This window comes from Borostomias antarcticus (assembly GCF_949987555.1).
Source record: "Borostomias antarcticus genome assembly, chromosome: 3".
Taxonomy (NCBI): domain Eukaryota; kingdom Metazoa; phylum Chordata; class Actinopteri; order Stomiiformes; family Stomiidae; genus Borostomias; species Borostomias antarcticus.
In genome coordinates, this window is record NC_140236.1 from 33,863,416 (window position 1) to 33,879,589 (window position 16,174).

At 44.4% G+C, this 16,174-nt stretch overlaps 1 protein-coding gene across 1 annotated transcript in view; it reads right to left on the bottom strand.

Moving 5' to 3' along the window:
* Nucleotides 1–14,995, bottom strand: part of wdr18 (WD repeat domain 18) — a gene marked incomplete at its 5' end in the record, with an annotated part of 64,192 nt that extends 49,197 nt beyond the window's left edge. The window contains 4 exons of the mRNA XM_084435931.1: nt 6,506–6,647; nt 9,806–9,939; nt 10,674–10,784; nt 14,786–14,995. Coding sequence (XP_084292057.1) covers nt 6,506–6,647; nt 9,806–9,939; nt 10,674–10,784; nt 14,786–14,995 — 597 coding nt within the window. The remainder of the gene's footprint in view (nt 1–6,505; nt 6,648–9,805; nt 9,940–10,673; nt 10,785–14,785) is intronic.
* Between the last annotated feature and the right edge of the window lie 1,179 nt (nt 14,996–16,174).

Genomic DNA, 16,174 nt, shown 5'->3' on the forward strand with positions numbered 1-16,174 from the left:
GTCTCCCTGTCAACTACAGGGAGGGACTTATTTATCAGGAGAGACAGACAGCATGTAATGTAGAGCAGCTGATGGCGTTTAACAGGACGCTCTGAGCAGCTGACTCATCTATGGAGGGAAGGGAATGGTAATATCTAACCACAGCTTCCAGCAAGACAAGGCTAAATAGGAAGGAGGGAACCTACTGTTAATTATTACATGCATATAGAATAATTTGTGACATAGGGAGATAAATCACACACCCTCTTGCGGGACTTGCCAGGCTACAGCAGAACACCACAATATCTCAGGCTAGCGGTAAAGTAACTATAGCTTTGTGTCCCACAGTAAATGTCCACTAGCGGTGATGCTAATTTTGGCTATGTTGTACTCCATTAATTTATGCTAAACACATTAGCGATGTTCTAGGCGTGAACTCTCCACTCTCTGTTTTCACGTCTCATCTTGAAAATCACAAAATGGCGGTGGTTTGTGGCAACCTGCGAGAGGGTGTGATCCAAAGAGGCGTGTTTGGGTTGTCATCAGTCCTCATTATTAATTATGTTCATGGCTATTTCGTCAGCCCTCTCTCCATCTCTCACCCCCACCTCTCTCCACTTCTCCCTCTCTCCGCCACTCTTCCCCAGTCCCCCCCACCCCTCCCTCTCTCCCCATCTCTCTCTCTCTGGGAAGGAAGAGGGAGAGTAGGGAGTCAGGGAGACACACCAAACACACCGTGCATTGTGATCTGATCAGACTGTCCTTCACACAGTTCCGGTTCATCACCATTCATGTTTGCATTCATGAGTGTCTGGCCTGTCTCTGCCAGAGGGAGAAGCAGGAGAAGGCATGGAACATTCCGGCTAAGTCGATGATCTCCATTAGTCAAAAACAAAGCAAAGGATCTGAGGTGGCACAAATCCATTGGAAAACAATAAACAAATTCTGATCAGGCATTTTCTATGTAGAGCATGTAGCCCATGCGTTCTGTGCGAATCCACCCTTGAGTATTCATTGTAGGCTTTGTTTTTCTGTGTGATCGATCTCTTTAGGATGAGCAGTGAGATGGCTGATGAAGACAGGATCAACAGAGACGACAGAACCCCGTGACGGCGAGCCTTGTCACAATGACGTGCAGGTGAGACATGGCCTTGACAGGAGGAGTGCACCAATTAGGGAAACTTGGGCATCCGTCCGTTTCTGTGAAGATTTTATGACAGCAGGTTGACAGAATCGATCTGTGTGAGAGACATTCTGTCATGTGTAGTTAGATCAATTCTTATGTAAATCCCAATTTTTTAAAACATGCAGGGACAAAGGTCTACATACTCTGTCTCGTTATGAGATCCAGCACGTCAGCCGAGGTTGGGGGGGGGGGGGGTCGGGGCGGGCAAACACGAAGGTTGTGGAGGCCAAGCTGACTGTCATTGAGCTCATATGGCCAATCACGTCACAGGACCTGGATCCGTGTCACACCTCTGGATACGCCTGCTTTTGACTCCCCAGTCTCCACATCACCTCATCTAATCGCCCGACACCCCCATCCCCAGTTCAGAAAGATGAAGCCACAAAAACCCACCCAGGTGGTGAAGTAAGCGATGCAGGTTTATGAGCAATCTCTACTGCCGTCTGCTGGTGTGGAACAGTATTGGCTTCTCCTGATTGGTCTAAAATCTCATGCTATGAACAGACACATACGGAGGGATACGTCACACAGAAGTGGCTGCTCCGCTTAAAACCAATCACAGTGGGGAACAGCCTTGAATTAGTCATGCCCATTGCCTACCATTATGACTTCACGAGCCTGATTACCTCCGCCCCAGCGACAGCGCAGGGTGAGAGGTAATGTTTTCGGTGTGTGTGCGCGTGCGTTTGTTAGCAAGATTACATTTCTAATGTAAAAATTACTCTATTTTAATAGCCTATTGTTCGCTCTGTTGCAATAATAAAGTCTTTGAAGTAAGTCAAGTCCTCCTGTGCCCTGTTTAATGGAGTGTGTGGCCCCCTCCCGTTTTCACACAGGTAGGCTTGATCCCTTTTTGCTGAATTGTTTGCTCTGTGTTATAGATTAGATTATAATATTCTACACTACAACATCTCTCTAACAGGGATCACTCAGCGTTTGTGCTGCGGTAGGCCTATAGGATCAGTAGACATACACGGCACTGAAGCTGTTGCAAAAGGCAAACCCGGCCTCGGTTTCTTCATCGGAGTTAGCAATCACACTGAAGCGCTCCCAAACTGAACGTTTCCCTTCCTTTTTTTTTTAAGTTTGAAGTTCTCCTGATTTTAATTTCTCTCTAATTTTTTTGGCGCCCATGGCAAGGATGTTTGAGGCGCTTGTTTGATTCAGGACCCCTCACGTGGGGCGTTGCCTACGTCTGACATCTACAATAGTTGGTCTTTTTTTTTCTTTTTCTTTTTTTAAAAGTGCTATATAAGGTTATTAAATACAAATATAACTGACAAATCCACCCGCAATCCACCCGAAATTAATCACAATGTTGATTTTTATTGGCCCACCCACCCGCAGATGCGGATATCCACGGATGTCGTGTATATATCCGCAATATTTGCATCTCTACCGAACGGCCATTCACCTCCATTCATTTTTTGGACTAGGACTACGCAAAAACTACAAGACTGCTTTTCATGAAACTTGGTGGAGGGGTGTAGCATGGGCCAATTTAGAACCCTCTAAATTTTGGCATGGACAGAGCAACGGAATGCGTTCAAGGGCAGCGAACCGTTTCTAGTTACCTAATAACATACCACGTCGGTGCAAAGCCAATTACAAAGAGCATGAGATATTTATCTTGTCTCTCATATGGGGTTGTTCATCAAATAGCTACCTGACAGCCCTCCCACTCTGCCTTCTGGGGTTTATGTGTACACACAACACTCACACCGTTCACATTAATCACACACACCCACTCCCTACACTACTGATATCCCTGATACTTCACACCTCATTTGTATGTTTTCTGTTGTCTTTTATTGTGTTACTTCTTTAAATATTCTGATAATTATGATTTGGGCTTTTGACCTTTTTGACTCTTACGAGCTGGGTTGTAACAAAAAGGGAGTCACACTCAAACCATAATTATCGGAATATTTAATGAAGTAACACAATAAAAGATTCCAATTCCGGAACCTGGCTTTATGTTAATGGCACACCTGGGCCCAGGTGCTCCCCATAACCACTGGTGTCCCTCCCAGACTCCACCTACTGGACACACTAAAACACAGACAATACACAGAAGCCCCAGCAGACAGGGCAGGAGGGTCGTCACTAGGGATGAGACGGTATGGATTTTTGCATTACGGTACGGTATCTAGTTACACAGTACGGTTTACGATATTTCATGGTATACGGCATTTCACCTCCCCAACACACATAAAAAAGTATTTTACTTTGAAGGAACTACAGTGCAACACATGGTGGAAAATACACACTATTGTAATTAAGCTCAGTTTATTAATAGCAAGCTTATATTAAATTACAAAATTAACTGTTGCAAGCAACTTGAAATGTGATGTTTCAGCAGCGCATTATTGTGTAATACCGTAAACGTAATACCGTAAACACAGGGAATGTCACGGTTCTAATACCGTGGACATTTTATACGTTTTACGGTATACCGTCTCATCCCTAGTCGTCACAAGGTCTAATATATATTTTAAATTACCACGACTGTTGTATGATCATGACTACACAATCAATACTGCCCCCATGATCCCCAGGTCCACAGAAGTCATTTCACTCCTACCAAGATAGATACTTAAATTATCCCCCTAAGGAAAAATGTGGTGTTTCAGTCGTGGAAAAAATTACAGGAAGGTTGGAAATGCAGATACAGAGTATGCCTAGTAGCAATAAGCATAAAAAAGAGGAAGCTGGAATTGTTAATAGTCCTTTTTAAGCGGTGCGGCCGCTTCTATACGTAACGTGTGTCCGTGTGTGTCTGTTTGTAGCAAGAGATTTAGACCAATCAGGAGTCGCCAATACCGTTGCGCACCAGCACTAGAGGGCAGGCATGAGGAAAACATGTCCGGCTTCAAACAGCTCTATCTAAAGAACTATAGGCTAAATGTCACAGCTTAGATAGGGAATCAGCTGAACATTTTATGACAGATACAGTATATTATGTCAGTGTAGAAAATGTATGTTTGGTATGAATTTAAAATGTCCAACTGCCACTAGAGTGGAGCACTTACAGTAACATTCCACCATGTGTGTGAATGGCAAGCATGAATTTTAAACAAAACTGAATATTTCAAAAGCTTTACAGTAAATGTCATTGCTTGAGATATTTCAATGTGACTGAAAGCATGAAAATCAGAACATTTTGGTGTATAATATGTGAAAGTACTGTGAAAATTGTAGCAATAGCGGCAGTTTGCAAAATGTGTGGATACTGTCAAATCAACAAAATGTAATCCCCATGTCTCGCCAGCCCCTCGTGGGCCCCTCGAGGGCAAGACAAAAAGTAACTAGCAAAGTAAATTGGAAGACTTTGGAAACACAGTCAGCAGAAGGTCAGACACTTGGATGTTGCTCTGCCACATGGAATTCGGTTCCTTACAGATACCCTTAGCTAATCCCCTCCTGCTTCCCACCGCTCCCCTGTGAACGCAGCCCTGCCCAACCTCAAACACCACTAAACCTTTTTACAGCCCATCAGCAAAGTATTGATTGTGCCTTTAGCGGTTAACAGAACAAAGGAGAATAGAAATGGAGGCAGCTGCCACCCGGCAATGACTGGTTCACTTCAGGGTCACTTCAGGTCCAAGTGATCAGTTCCTGCTGTAAGTTCAGCGTTTCCGCTGGTAAGGTTTGGCTGTGGCGCACCGCCACGGCAAGATCCTTGCCGCCACACCAAACATTTGATACAAAAAACAATAATACAAATTAGGCTATACTGTATATATAAAAGTCTTAAATTAAACATCTTCAACTTTCTAAATATTTCTGCCTAAATGCGCTTTCAAAACCACTGTCATGCCAACATTGGGACTATTTATTTTCAATAAGACTAAGAGCCTATAGGCCGCGCGCTCTGTGCCGCTCCTTTCTGTGGTGATTCTACGACGGCAAAACCCCCCGTTTCGCGTAGTGGCTACAACGATTTTGACCGCTACGGCGATAGCGTCATAGCAGATCTATCTCAAAGTCCTGAAAACCGTTGTTGCTTAAAGTCCCTATTACATGCACTGTAATACAATAAACCCCGTTATAGGTTCAAAAGAGAACAAGTCTAAAATTGACCGTTTTAATCCAGTATCCAGCAGTCAATTTCATAATGCTATGATGTCCAACAACACCTCTCCATGCCATTCAGAAAATATGTTTATTTGATCTAATGCCTTAATAAAGAAGGCTAATGGTTTATTTTGCCCATTCAATCACAAGACATGGCCCACTGATGGCCGTGGTGAACAAAACTGGCTTATTGATCCAGACGAGGTCACTCCTCTCAATCAAGCCAGAGTGGGCTGGACCCCTACCCAGGAGAAACAACCGCTGCTTTGCATAATCAGAGAACTGATTAGGCTCTGCAATGTGATTGAGGCTAGGAGGTCACTTTCTATATGAGACCGTGCTGTACGCATTCCATTTGGAGACTATTATTGCCTGCTTTCACATTTAAAACAGACTTACTGTACAGGTCTGGTCAGTGTTTCTGACCGGGTAGGAAATGCTTTTGTGATACAGTCAGAGCATGACCCAGATGGATGAATGGCCACGCCTATACGGTTATTCATTAAATATGAAATGCCATACTGAATAAGGCATTGTACTGTTTCAAAGCATCTTACTGAAGGTTTTAGCAAAAGGGCTACACAGTCCAATTCCTAACAGGTTGGATTGATTGGTAAGGCTTCAGCCTATCAGACATTGTGGCAAGGAGGTGAAGGGGAAGTGCCACAAAGCATTACTTTCTGTCGGCCGGTTTAATGAGCAACAAATGGAATCATATTTAATCTGCTACGGAGGACGGCACATCTCCAAGGTGATTAATTTACCATCCATGTGTTAGTCTGAGCAATTCTTACCACAGACTGACACTCTACTTCAATTGAATCTGAATGATCAATGTTGTCTGTTGATTTTGAAAAAACTCAAAAAATATGTTTGTTCTTCACGTTTTAAGGGTTTCTACGGTCACATGTAATAACAAATATATGGCATTTAATGTATATGATGAGTTTCACCTCATCATCACAGGACTATCATTCAACATCATCATTTTTGACCAAAACGGTTTTACTCGTAGTTGATCAAACTGTAATATCGTTGAAAGACATCTGGAGGTTGATTCAGAGTTCTTCATCCTTTTTTATGTTGGGTGTCAGTATTGGACAATGTGCAACATTATTTGGTATCACACCAACACACAAATATTCACTATTGGGATTGTGAACGCATCTATAGTGAGTATTCTAAACAGTTACGTGTATTTTGGGTACAATCAGTGACTATTTTACACAGAGAAAATGTTGAGTGCAATTTTCAAAAGCTTACCTTGGCTGTCTGATCCATGGACGCAGTAGCAACCCTTGCCTGGGGGCCCATCAGGCCACAATGGATGTCTGTGATTGGTAGGGAGTGGCGAGCCAGCACATGGCGAGGTCCTGGGGCGTGTGATTGGTCCAGCTGCACCACACTGCAACACAAAATCATCTGACCATACATCTCCCAAGATCATCTGACCATACATCTCAAGATCATCTGACCATACATCTCACAAGATCATCTGACCACACATCTCACAAGATCATCTGACCATACATCTCACAAGATCATCTGACCATACATCTCACAAGATCATCTGACCATACATCTCAAAAGTCACACACAAACTATGCCTTTGCTGCTCTCTGGGAATCAGGATTATTTCTTTATTCACCTTTTAATTTTATTTTTTTATTGAATACCCTGGATCCTATCACTTATCCTTTACTAATTCTCGTTCCATTCATGCAGGCCTACAGGAGTGGAAAAACAAGGTTGTATTTCTCGATTCTGGGAGGGATGGACTGAGAATGTAATAACAGATTCCTCTGAGAACATACAAGCTCTGGCCTTTCACTAGTTCTGGCACAGACCAAGAAACAAGCCACTATAGCAAGACATGAAAGGAGAGAGGAGAGGAGGAGAAAGAGAGAGAGAGAGGAAGAAAGAGAGAGATAAAGAGAGGTACAGGGAGACAGAGGGAACATGAGGATGATGATGAGGGGAGGATAGTAAGCCTGTGTCAACAAGCAGAGCAGGGGACCCGGGCCCCAATCTGTCAGCTCGGCAGCAAGAGGCGCAGGAGCCCCTGCAGGATCTGGGGTAACATCTGCAACAAACAAGGCTGATCACAGGAACACAGGAACACGCTACAGCATGGGCCCCGATCCTGGCCAAGCCTGATGCACAGGAGCACATCACAGCCTGGCCCCCACGCCCAACGCTGGCACGGGCACAGACAACAGAAGGAAGGGCAGGAAAGGGAATACAGTGAGGCTTTGTGGAGATATCGTGTTCCCGTGCAGACTTCCAACACAGTTTGGGCGTTTCTCTCCAAAGCGCTTTACAACGGCCTCTCATTCACCCATCGCACATTCTTTCAGTGTCCAGCTGCCATGCAAGGTGCTAGCCTGCTCAATGGGAGTAATTTGGGGTTCAGTGTCTTGCTCAAGGACAATTCTGACAGGTGGACAGGAAGGGGCCGGGAATCGAACCGCCGACCCCGCGGTGCAAGTCAGCGGACCACCTGCTCTACCTCCTGAGCCACAGCCTCCCAGAAGTTGCTCGATGTACTCGCCATCAGAGAGGACCACGTCTGCTCATTACCTTCCTCTGGGAGGGGGGGTCGATGCAGAGCCACTTAACATTGGCGAGTGGGCCAGCTCGGTCCGGCCTGGGCCATCTTTCACAGGTGAAAGGCACATTATCCAAAGCAAGCTGTGGGCTGTTTAAAATTCTTCTCATAGTGCTGGTGGCACTTTGCTTTTCATGCTACACTGCTCTCTGCTACATTGTCCCCTCTGCAGGGGAAGGTCACAGTCAGTGAAAGACATTTTGGACTTTTAATTTCAACATGATGCTAACTAATTTTGGCCAGGTAAGGTAAGCACATAAATTCACGGTTGGGAGTACTGACACATAATTTTAAACATATTATACAACGAACAAAGAATTGAAGTAAGTAATAAAAAAGGAAATTGTAAGCATTCATAACTGATTCTTGTAGCCTACAGCTGTTCATCAGAGAAGCGCACCAGTTGTGAATTCATACTCACAAGAGCATCAGTTGTGAGAAAACACAGTCTAGGCTATTGTAATTATTTTGGTTAATTCTCCATGCTCTGATGCCAAAATTAAAAAACAGAAGATAATAATTGGTTTCTTAGAACGGTCACAGCATTGCCTCACAGGAGGAGAGATGGGACAAATATGATCAATTAGAAAGGATAGACACGACAACAAAGACGCCCACTGACAACTCACAAAGACAACAACAAAGATGCTGTGAATGTTATGTTCTACTCTCTGAAAATCGTGACGAGAATAGCAGTGCTGTAAAGGAATTACGGGGCAAATTGCATAGTGAAGAGGCTGTGGAGTAGACCACTATGGAATACTCCAATAACCCCACCCCCCCACCAAAAAAAAAGATACGCATAGGCCCCCAGTCTCTTTCAAAGTGTTGAAATTGAGCTTTGCTGCATTATTCAGCACAGTTTTACATGTCCGCCAGCTTCTCCCTATCTATTATTACTCAACGACTGGGTGCTTTTTAGAGATGTGGACCTGACCTGATCCTATGATCATAACACATCAAACAAACATGAGGGAAGGGATTCAATGAAATCCCACAGCACCTGGAAACAGCAGAGGAACTCACTATCGGGCAGGGTAGCCTACACTCAAGGGTAAATACTTAGTAGTAGCAGTTTGAACCTACAAAAGTGTTGGAGGATGGACCTGAGAAAAAGCTATTAAATGTACAAAAGATCTATGAGCATAGGGAGATGAGAAAACAAGCAGCCTACTCTCATCTACCTCACAGCCCATTCCCCTGGACTGTGCCAACAGGAACCACTGTAGCAATGGCACCACACTGCCATCTACTGGAATATAACGATATGACCACTTCCATTCAAATCACAGTTACATGGACCAAATCTATGTGCAATAATGAGTGTAGTTTGTAGCACAACAAAATGGTAAATAAAATAATCCAGGGACACTTTCAAATGCTATTGTGCTTAGTTTTTAGGTGTGGACATGTCCACTTGAGGTGCAAACACAAGGGTATTTGATTGTATTCACCAATTATTTACAAATGTCAATCCCTATTAAAACATCCCACGGGGAACAGGACTCCACAGGGCAGTTCAACATGTGCTCTAGTTAAATACTCAGTAAACCAAATTATTACTCTCCTAGCCAATGATCAAAGAGCTTATCCAAATTTGTCTTTGAGAACCCGTTTCCAAGCATCCAACTTGGCAGGCATTAAATGAGTAGCAAAGGGAAAAATCATGTTTAGCCCTGTTTTAAAGGTATAATATGTAATATGTGGATTAAAATAAACATTTTTTTCAAAAAAAATACACCCATAGGGCTTTGCGAAGGCTGCAGAGTGAAAGTATTGCTTTTCCATAAAAAATTATATTTTGTCTGAAATTATTACATTATGAAATTTTGACGGCCCGACAATATATATATTTTGATACGGTACTGCAGAAAATTGAGAGAGTAATGCAGAACAAAAATATAGTGATGTTTTGCTGTATGGATTGTATTCCAGAGCCCTAGCTAGGTCTGTACCTGGCCAGACTCCACACCAGGGCAAGGTTGTCTTTGCCCCCGGAGATGAAGTGACTGCTGTCGTCGCTGAAGCGTAGGCAGGTCAGGTCCTGGTAGTGACGGCTCAGGATGGCCAGCAGATTCCCCGTGGACACCTGCAATTAGAAACACCACCGCCATGACTTCACTTCACAGAGACTTTAGTGTCCAATCAAAACGGCTGGCCGCGGGTCGGTATCGTCTTCAAGGAAGTCATGGAAATGAGTTTACCCTCTAGTACTGTATGTGAGCAGTGGCAGCTAACACCATGCTCAACTGTGGACAACTGCTGGATCTGAGTTTTAATTATTAAAAAATTGCAGTTCGTACCACAGCTGTTTTTATGCTTGCAGATCTGATTCCAGTGTATTTTAGGCCTTTTTTTTTTTACAGATTATGAAAGTGTAAATTGTAAGCTTTTAAATATTTGAAGAAGATATACTTCTGTGAATGTTGGTACACCTGAAATCACTATGCAGAGAAAATGTGCCTCTTCAGAGCTGTTCACACTTCTCAGGAAGGTAATGGGTGAGAACAATAGCTTGCCTACATTGTTGACAAAATATGACTATTTAGTGATCCTAAAACTGTTGTTTGTTATATACTGAGTGGGTTCTTCAATACTTACATTTTCATAATATGAAATAAAGGAAAACAGTAAAAAAAGAATGCTAGAGCCACAAATGTTAAATAACGGTTAAGGTAACATGGAAAAACCGCTATCAAGGTACTGTAGTTATTACTGTACTCTGAGGCAGGGTGGATGGTTTCCAATATCAGAATTTAATCATGTCAGGAACTAGGAAATGTGATGTGGCTTCCAAAGTGAACTCCTATGTAGATTCCTCACCTCCCATAAGTAGATGGCTTCAGCAATACCAGCAACAAGATACAGCCCATTAGGGGAGGCAGTCAGACAGGTAACGATCCCAGGGCACACGATCTTCTGCTGGAGCTGATCCTGAAAAAGAATCCAGATTTGCAGCGTCAGTTGGTAGGCAGCGCAGCGGTTGGTTAGATTAGCGCATCCGGCTAGGCAAGTGATTTCTCACAAGTGATTTCTCATCAATCATTGCCTACCGTTGTTGTGCCTTTGAACAACTTCAAACCAACACTAGCTCATAATTGTAAGGCTTTTGGATAAAAGTGTCTGCTTAATGACAAAAATGTCAATGGAAACCCAACGGATGGATGGATAGATACTTTATTGATCCAACCAGGGGGGATTTGGTGTTTCAGCAGTTGAATAATTACAGAAAGGTTGGAAAGGAAAGAGGCACTAGATACAGAGTATCACAAAAGACACTAGATACATACATACATACAAACATACATACATACACACACAAACAAAGAAACAATAAACCAACATACAAACAAGCATACAAACATACATACAGGCTGTCTAGATATATCTAGTAACGCGCGCACACGTGCGCGCACACACACACGCGCGCGCACACACACACGCGCGCGCACACACACACACACACACACACACACACACACACACATACATTAGGGCTGGGCTATATTGACAAAAACATACATTGCAGCGATGCATTTTTTTGCGATATATATAGCAATATATTTTGTTTGTTTAAAACGTGTAAACATACAGGCCTATGTCCTATATGAGGTTAGAACTAAACAGTGATCCTCGCGTCTGCTTACACCGGTAGCCAAGTGTCTTGACTGCGTTCCAAAACGCCTACTAATAATGCGTCTCTTAGTTTTTGACAGTCATCAAAATTAAAAAGTTGAGCAAAAAGTTTGTAACATGACATGTTTTGAGTTAATATAGCAGGGAAAAAAGAAAACAACATTGCAGGTCCTTGTGATGTGACTATTGCGCATGTGCACATTGCCATGGCGATGCATAAACCATATATTGTGCAGCCCTAACATACATACATGCACACCCAGGGCTGAAAATAACACCCGCCACCGGCGGGTAAAATTTCCATTTGGCAAGAAAATTTCGGAGGCTATCCGCCACGCTGGCGGGTAAATGTTTGTACCAATAGTCATGTAATAAATTATGCGTGTGATGTCGCCACATCCATGCCATAGACCGGCGTTCTGTTTGTTGTGTGTTGCACTTAAATAGCTCCCCAGCTGCACCCTAAAAGTTTTGGATTTTTTCATCTACCAGTCCCCTTGGCAGGTGAACCAAAAAGTTAATTTTCAGCCCTGTGCACACCTCTATGACACACGGAAGGCTCAGACACTGTTGTATAGTCTGATGGCCGCTGGCACAAAGGAACGTCTGAACTGCTCCGTATTGCACCTGAGTGGGATGAGCCTGTGGCTGAAAGTGCTCCCCATCTGCCACAGCTCGCCATAGAGGGGATGTGAGGGGTTGTCTAGCATAGACTTCAGTGTGTCCCTCATCCTCCTCTCTGCCAGACTCCAGGCTGTCCAGCTGTTGTCCCACGACGGAGCCAGCCCTCCTCACCAGCTTGTTCAGCTCGTTTGATTCCCCAGACTTGATGCTGCCTCCCCAGCAGGTGACAGCAAAACAGTGTGCTGGCTACCACAGACTGGTAGAACATCCTCAATGGCCTGCTAAACACATCGAAGGACCTGAGCCTCCTGAGGAACAACAGTCAGTTCTGTCCTTGTCCTGTAGAGGGCCTCAGTGTTGTCAGTCGTCTATTGTTTAGGCGCACTCCCAGGAACTTGTATGAGTCCACCATCTCAACATCCTCCCCCTTGATGACAATGGGGGTTGGAGGCCTCCTGTTCTTTCTGAAGTCCACCACCAGTTCCTTGATCTTGCTGATGTTGAGTTGGAGCTGGTTCTCCTCAGACCATTCAATGAATCTCCTGACCACGTCCCTGTTCTCCTCATCGTCTGCCTTGGTGCAGCCCACCATAGAGTCGTCGTCCGAGAACTTCTGGAGGTGGCGCGCTCCAGAGTTGTGGCTGAAGTCGGTGGTGTGGAGGGTGAACAGGAAAGGAGACAGGGCTGAGTTTCCCAGAGGCATCGTAGCGCTACGTTCATCGTAGTGCTATGATGAACGCCATAGCTTACGATGAACGTAGCGCTACGATGCCTCTGGGAAACTCAGCCCAGGACTGTTCCTTAGGGGGCACCCGTGTTGCAAATCTCACCGTGCCTAACAGGCAGCCCTGCAGATGGACATACTGTGGCCAGCCAGTGAGGTAGTCTGTGATCCAGGCCACCTTCACGGCTGGGAGCTTCTCCGCAAGCTGGAGGGGGGAGGATGGTGTTGAAAGCGCTGGAGAAGTTCAAGAACACGACTCTCGCTGAACTTTCTGATCCCTTCAGGTGTGAATAGGACTCTGTGGAGCAGGTAGATGATGGCGTCGTCCACGCTGATTCAGGCCTGGTACGGAAACTGCAGGGGGTCCAGGAAGTCGCTCGCCATGCGCCTCAAGCGCAGCAGAACCAGTCTCTCGAACACCTTTGTGACATGAGATGTCAGTGCCACTGGCCTGTAGTCGTTCTCAGCCCTCTTCATCCCCTCCCGCACTTCCTTGGTGCTGTTCAGCTCCAGCTTTCTCTCCACCCTCTCTCTGTAGCTCTTCTTGGCCCTGCAGCTCCCTCTTCAGCTCCTTCTGGACTGACCTGGCCTTCTCTCTGTTCTTCGCCATAAAAGCCCTCTTTTTTCTGTTAAGCAGGGCTTTAATGTCCTTATTGCCTACATGGCTTGTTGTTAGGGAAGCAGGATATCTTTTTTGTGGGTATGATGCACTCCTTGCAGAACCGGGTGTAGTGAGTTGTGCGGTAGCAGAGACCGCCCACGTCCTCCTTGTAGTCCTCTGTGAACCGGCCGCAGTCCAAGGACTGGAGTCAGTCCTGTAGGTTCCTCACCGCCTCTCTCGTCCACACCTCCACAGTCCTGGTGGTAGTCCGCTGCCGCCTAGGAACAAGCATGTACCTGGGGACTAGGTGATTCAAGTTGTGGTTGGATCTGCCGAGAGGGGAGTAGGGGGTTGTGCTGTAGGCCTCCTTCACGTTTACATACAGTAGGTCCAGGGTCTTATTCTCTCTGGTGCTGCATGTCACACACTGAGTAAAGTGAGTCTGCGTTTTTGAGAGTGAGACATGATTTAGATCTCCATTGACATTGGCGTTTCCAGAAGTATACAGACAGATGTTTAGGAAAATGTTTTGAAAGATAAAGTCATGAGAGTTAGGACATCAACTCGTGATGGTAAAATTGTAGATATGAGAGTGAACATAGAGAATTTGGGGATCTTTTGGGGGCTTTGACTAATGTTTCTTGAACGTCGTTTGTTTTGGTACTTTGTTATGAAGGAATCTAAAAATTCAAGATGAGGTATAACATCTCAAGATACACATTATCGGAATGGATTGACAGTGTGTGATTATTGTTCCACTATGCCAATGCAATGCCCTGGCTAACAAAAACGGTTACGAGGACCTATGACGAGGACAGCAGACTCGAATCAGTCAGCTACGAATGAATAATCAATCCACAGCTTGCTCTATCTGATCTACTAGCTTCCCGGACGACCGAGAAGCCATGCACATGCTGAAATGCAATCGTAGCTAATGGTGCGTTCGTTTATAACTGGGAGGTGGCAAATTGCGACTTGCTACTAGGAATGATTAAATAAAACACCTCATGAACTCGCACTTCCTCGTCGCAAATTCGGATATGTTTCTCAGCCCCCAGTTGCTCGAATGCACTAGATATAACTAGGTAACTGATATAATGGTATATAGATATAACTAGGTAACTGTGATATAATGGTATATAGATATAACTAGGTAACTGTGATATAATGGTATATAGATATAACCAGGTAACTGTGATATAATGGTATATAGATATAACTAGGTAACTGTGATATAATGGTATATAGCTCGAATGCACACAGGTCGGAGGTGGGTATTTTGCCACTTGCGACTTGCCACCTCCGACCACAAACGAACGCACCACTAGACTAGCTAGCACTAGCAGCTACCTTTCTCTGGATCTCCCACACGTTGATGAAGTTCTTCCCGAGTTGGGCTCCGAGAATGTATTCTCCGTTCAGAACCGCAAGGGACCTCGGCGAGGTATTTCCCCCACGGTATGACAGCAGATTTGTGCCGGAGTGGAGCTCAAATACAGCACAATTCCAAAGTTGTCCGGCCGAATCGGCAGTCACCATGATTTCCATGGGCGCTGACATCTTGAATTCTGTAAGATTCAGACAGAGCACGATGGCTTCACGTCATCAGAGAGTATGGAATGCCAAGAATATACACTTATGTGAATATTTTGGCACCCGCCTGAAGAGGGCGCTCGCGTAGCGTTGCGGCCATTATGGACTGTAATCCGTTCCAGTCAGGTCAACACATGAAGATTACAAATTAGCTATGGGAAAAGCGACTGCCAACAGTGTTCTACAATAAACTATCAGAACTGTCAGAGTACATGTCCAGAGCTTGCTTTTCACCGGTTCCCCAAAGATTCTGACAGGTAATTGTTTGCTTAATGTTCATTAATGTTATTCTACCTAGGAGCCTGAAAAAGAGCCACAATCTACGAAAAAAACTGAATCAGAATCTGAAACGTTTATTGCCATGTAGTTTTACAGCATACTGTACTAGGAATTTGTTGTGGTCAATGGTGCATAACATTGGACAGGGTGCAGGGATGAGACGGGACAGTGCAAAGACAGGACAGTGCAAATGTGCAGTACAAATCTACAGCACTGTAAATCAAAGCCAATGCAGCCATGCTATTGACAAGATGAGGTCATCCTTCCTTTTGATACAGATGTTTTACTGTGGCGGATCCTGCAGTCCTGAATTACCTCCAGGCACCACTAGATGGCAGTGCCATACCTGTCCCTGGCTTTGTACAACCACAGCATTTGCCTACCATTCTCCCATTCCCATGTACTGTATCTACAAGTTTAGTATTATTAAAGGAGTAGTAAAGGGAAAATGCATGTTTGGCCCTGTTTTAAGGTTACTTATGATCATATACAATGGTTCAGATCAAAACGTTGACAAAACTAGCACTTTTGAGAAAGTCTGATAATTGCTCTACCACCGTTTTGGTCATACAAACATACTTAGTGAAGCAGTTATAGTGCGGCAGATAAGCTCATATGTAAGGTTTTGTGCATTTTATGACTAAAGCATGAAACTTTCTCCAGTGTTTCTATACACCATGTTTCTACACATCATGAAGTCTGTTTTCAGGTGTGGAACCATCAAGAGGGAACTTTTCAGAGGTTGAACACATTTGAGTCATCATCAACTTGTTTTTTCACTTTGTAGGCATAAATGCAATGCTGTGTTTTTAGTTTGACGACAGCCGTACTGAAAAAGGAAGTTATGTCAATGTAGCGGTTATCACA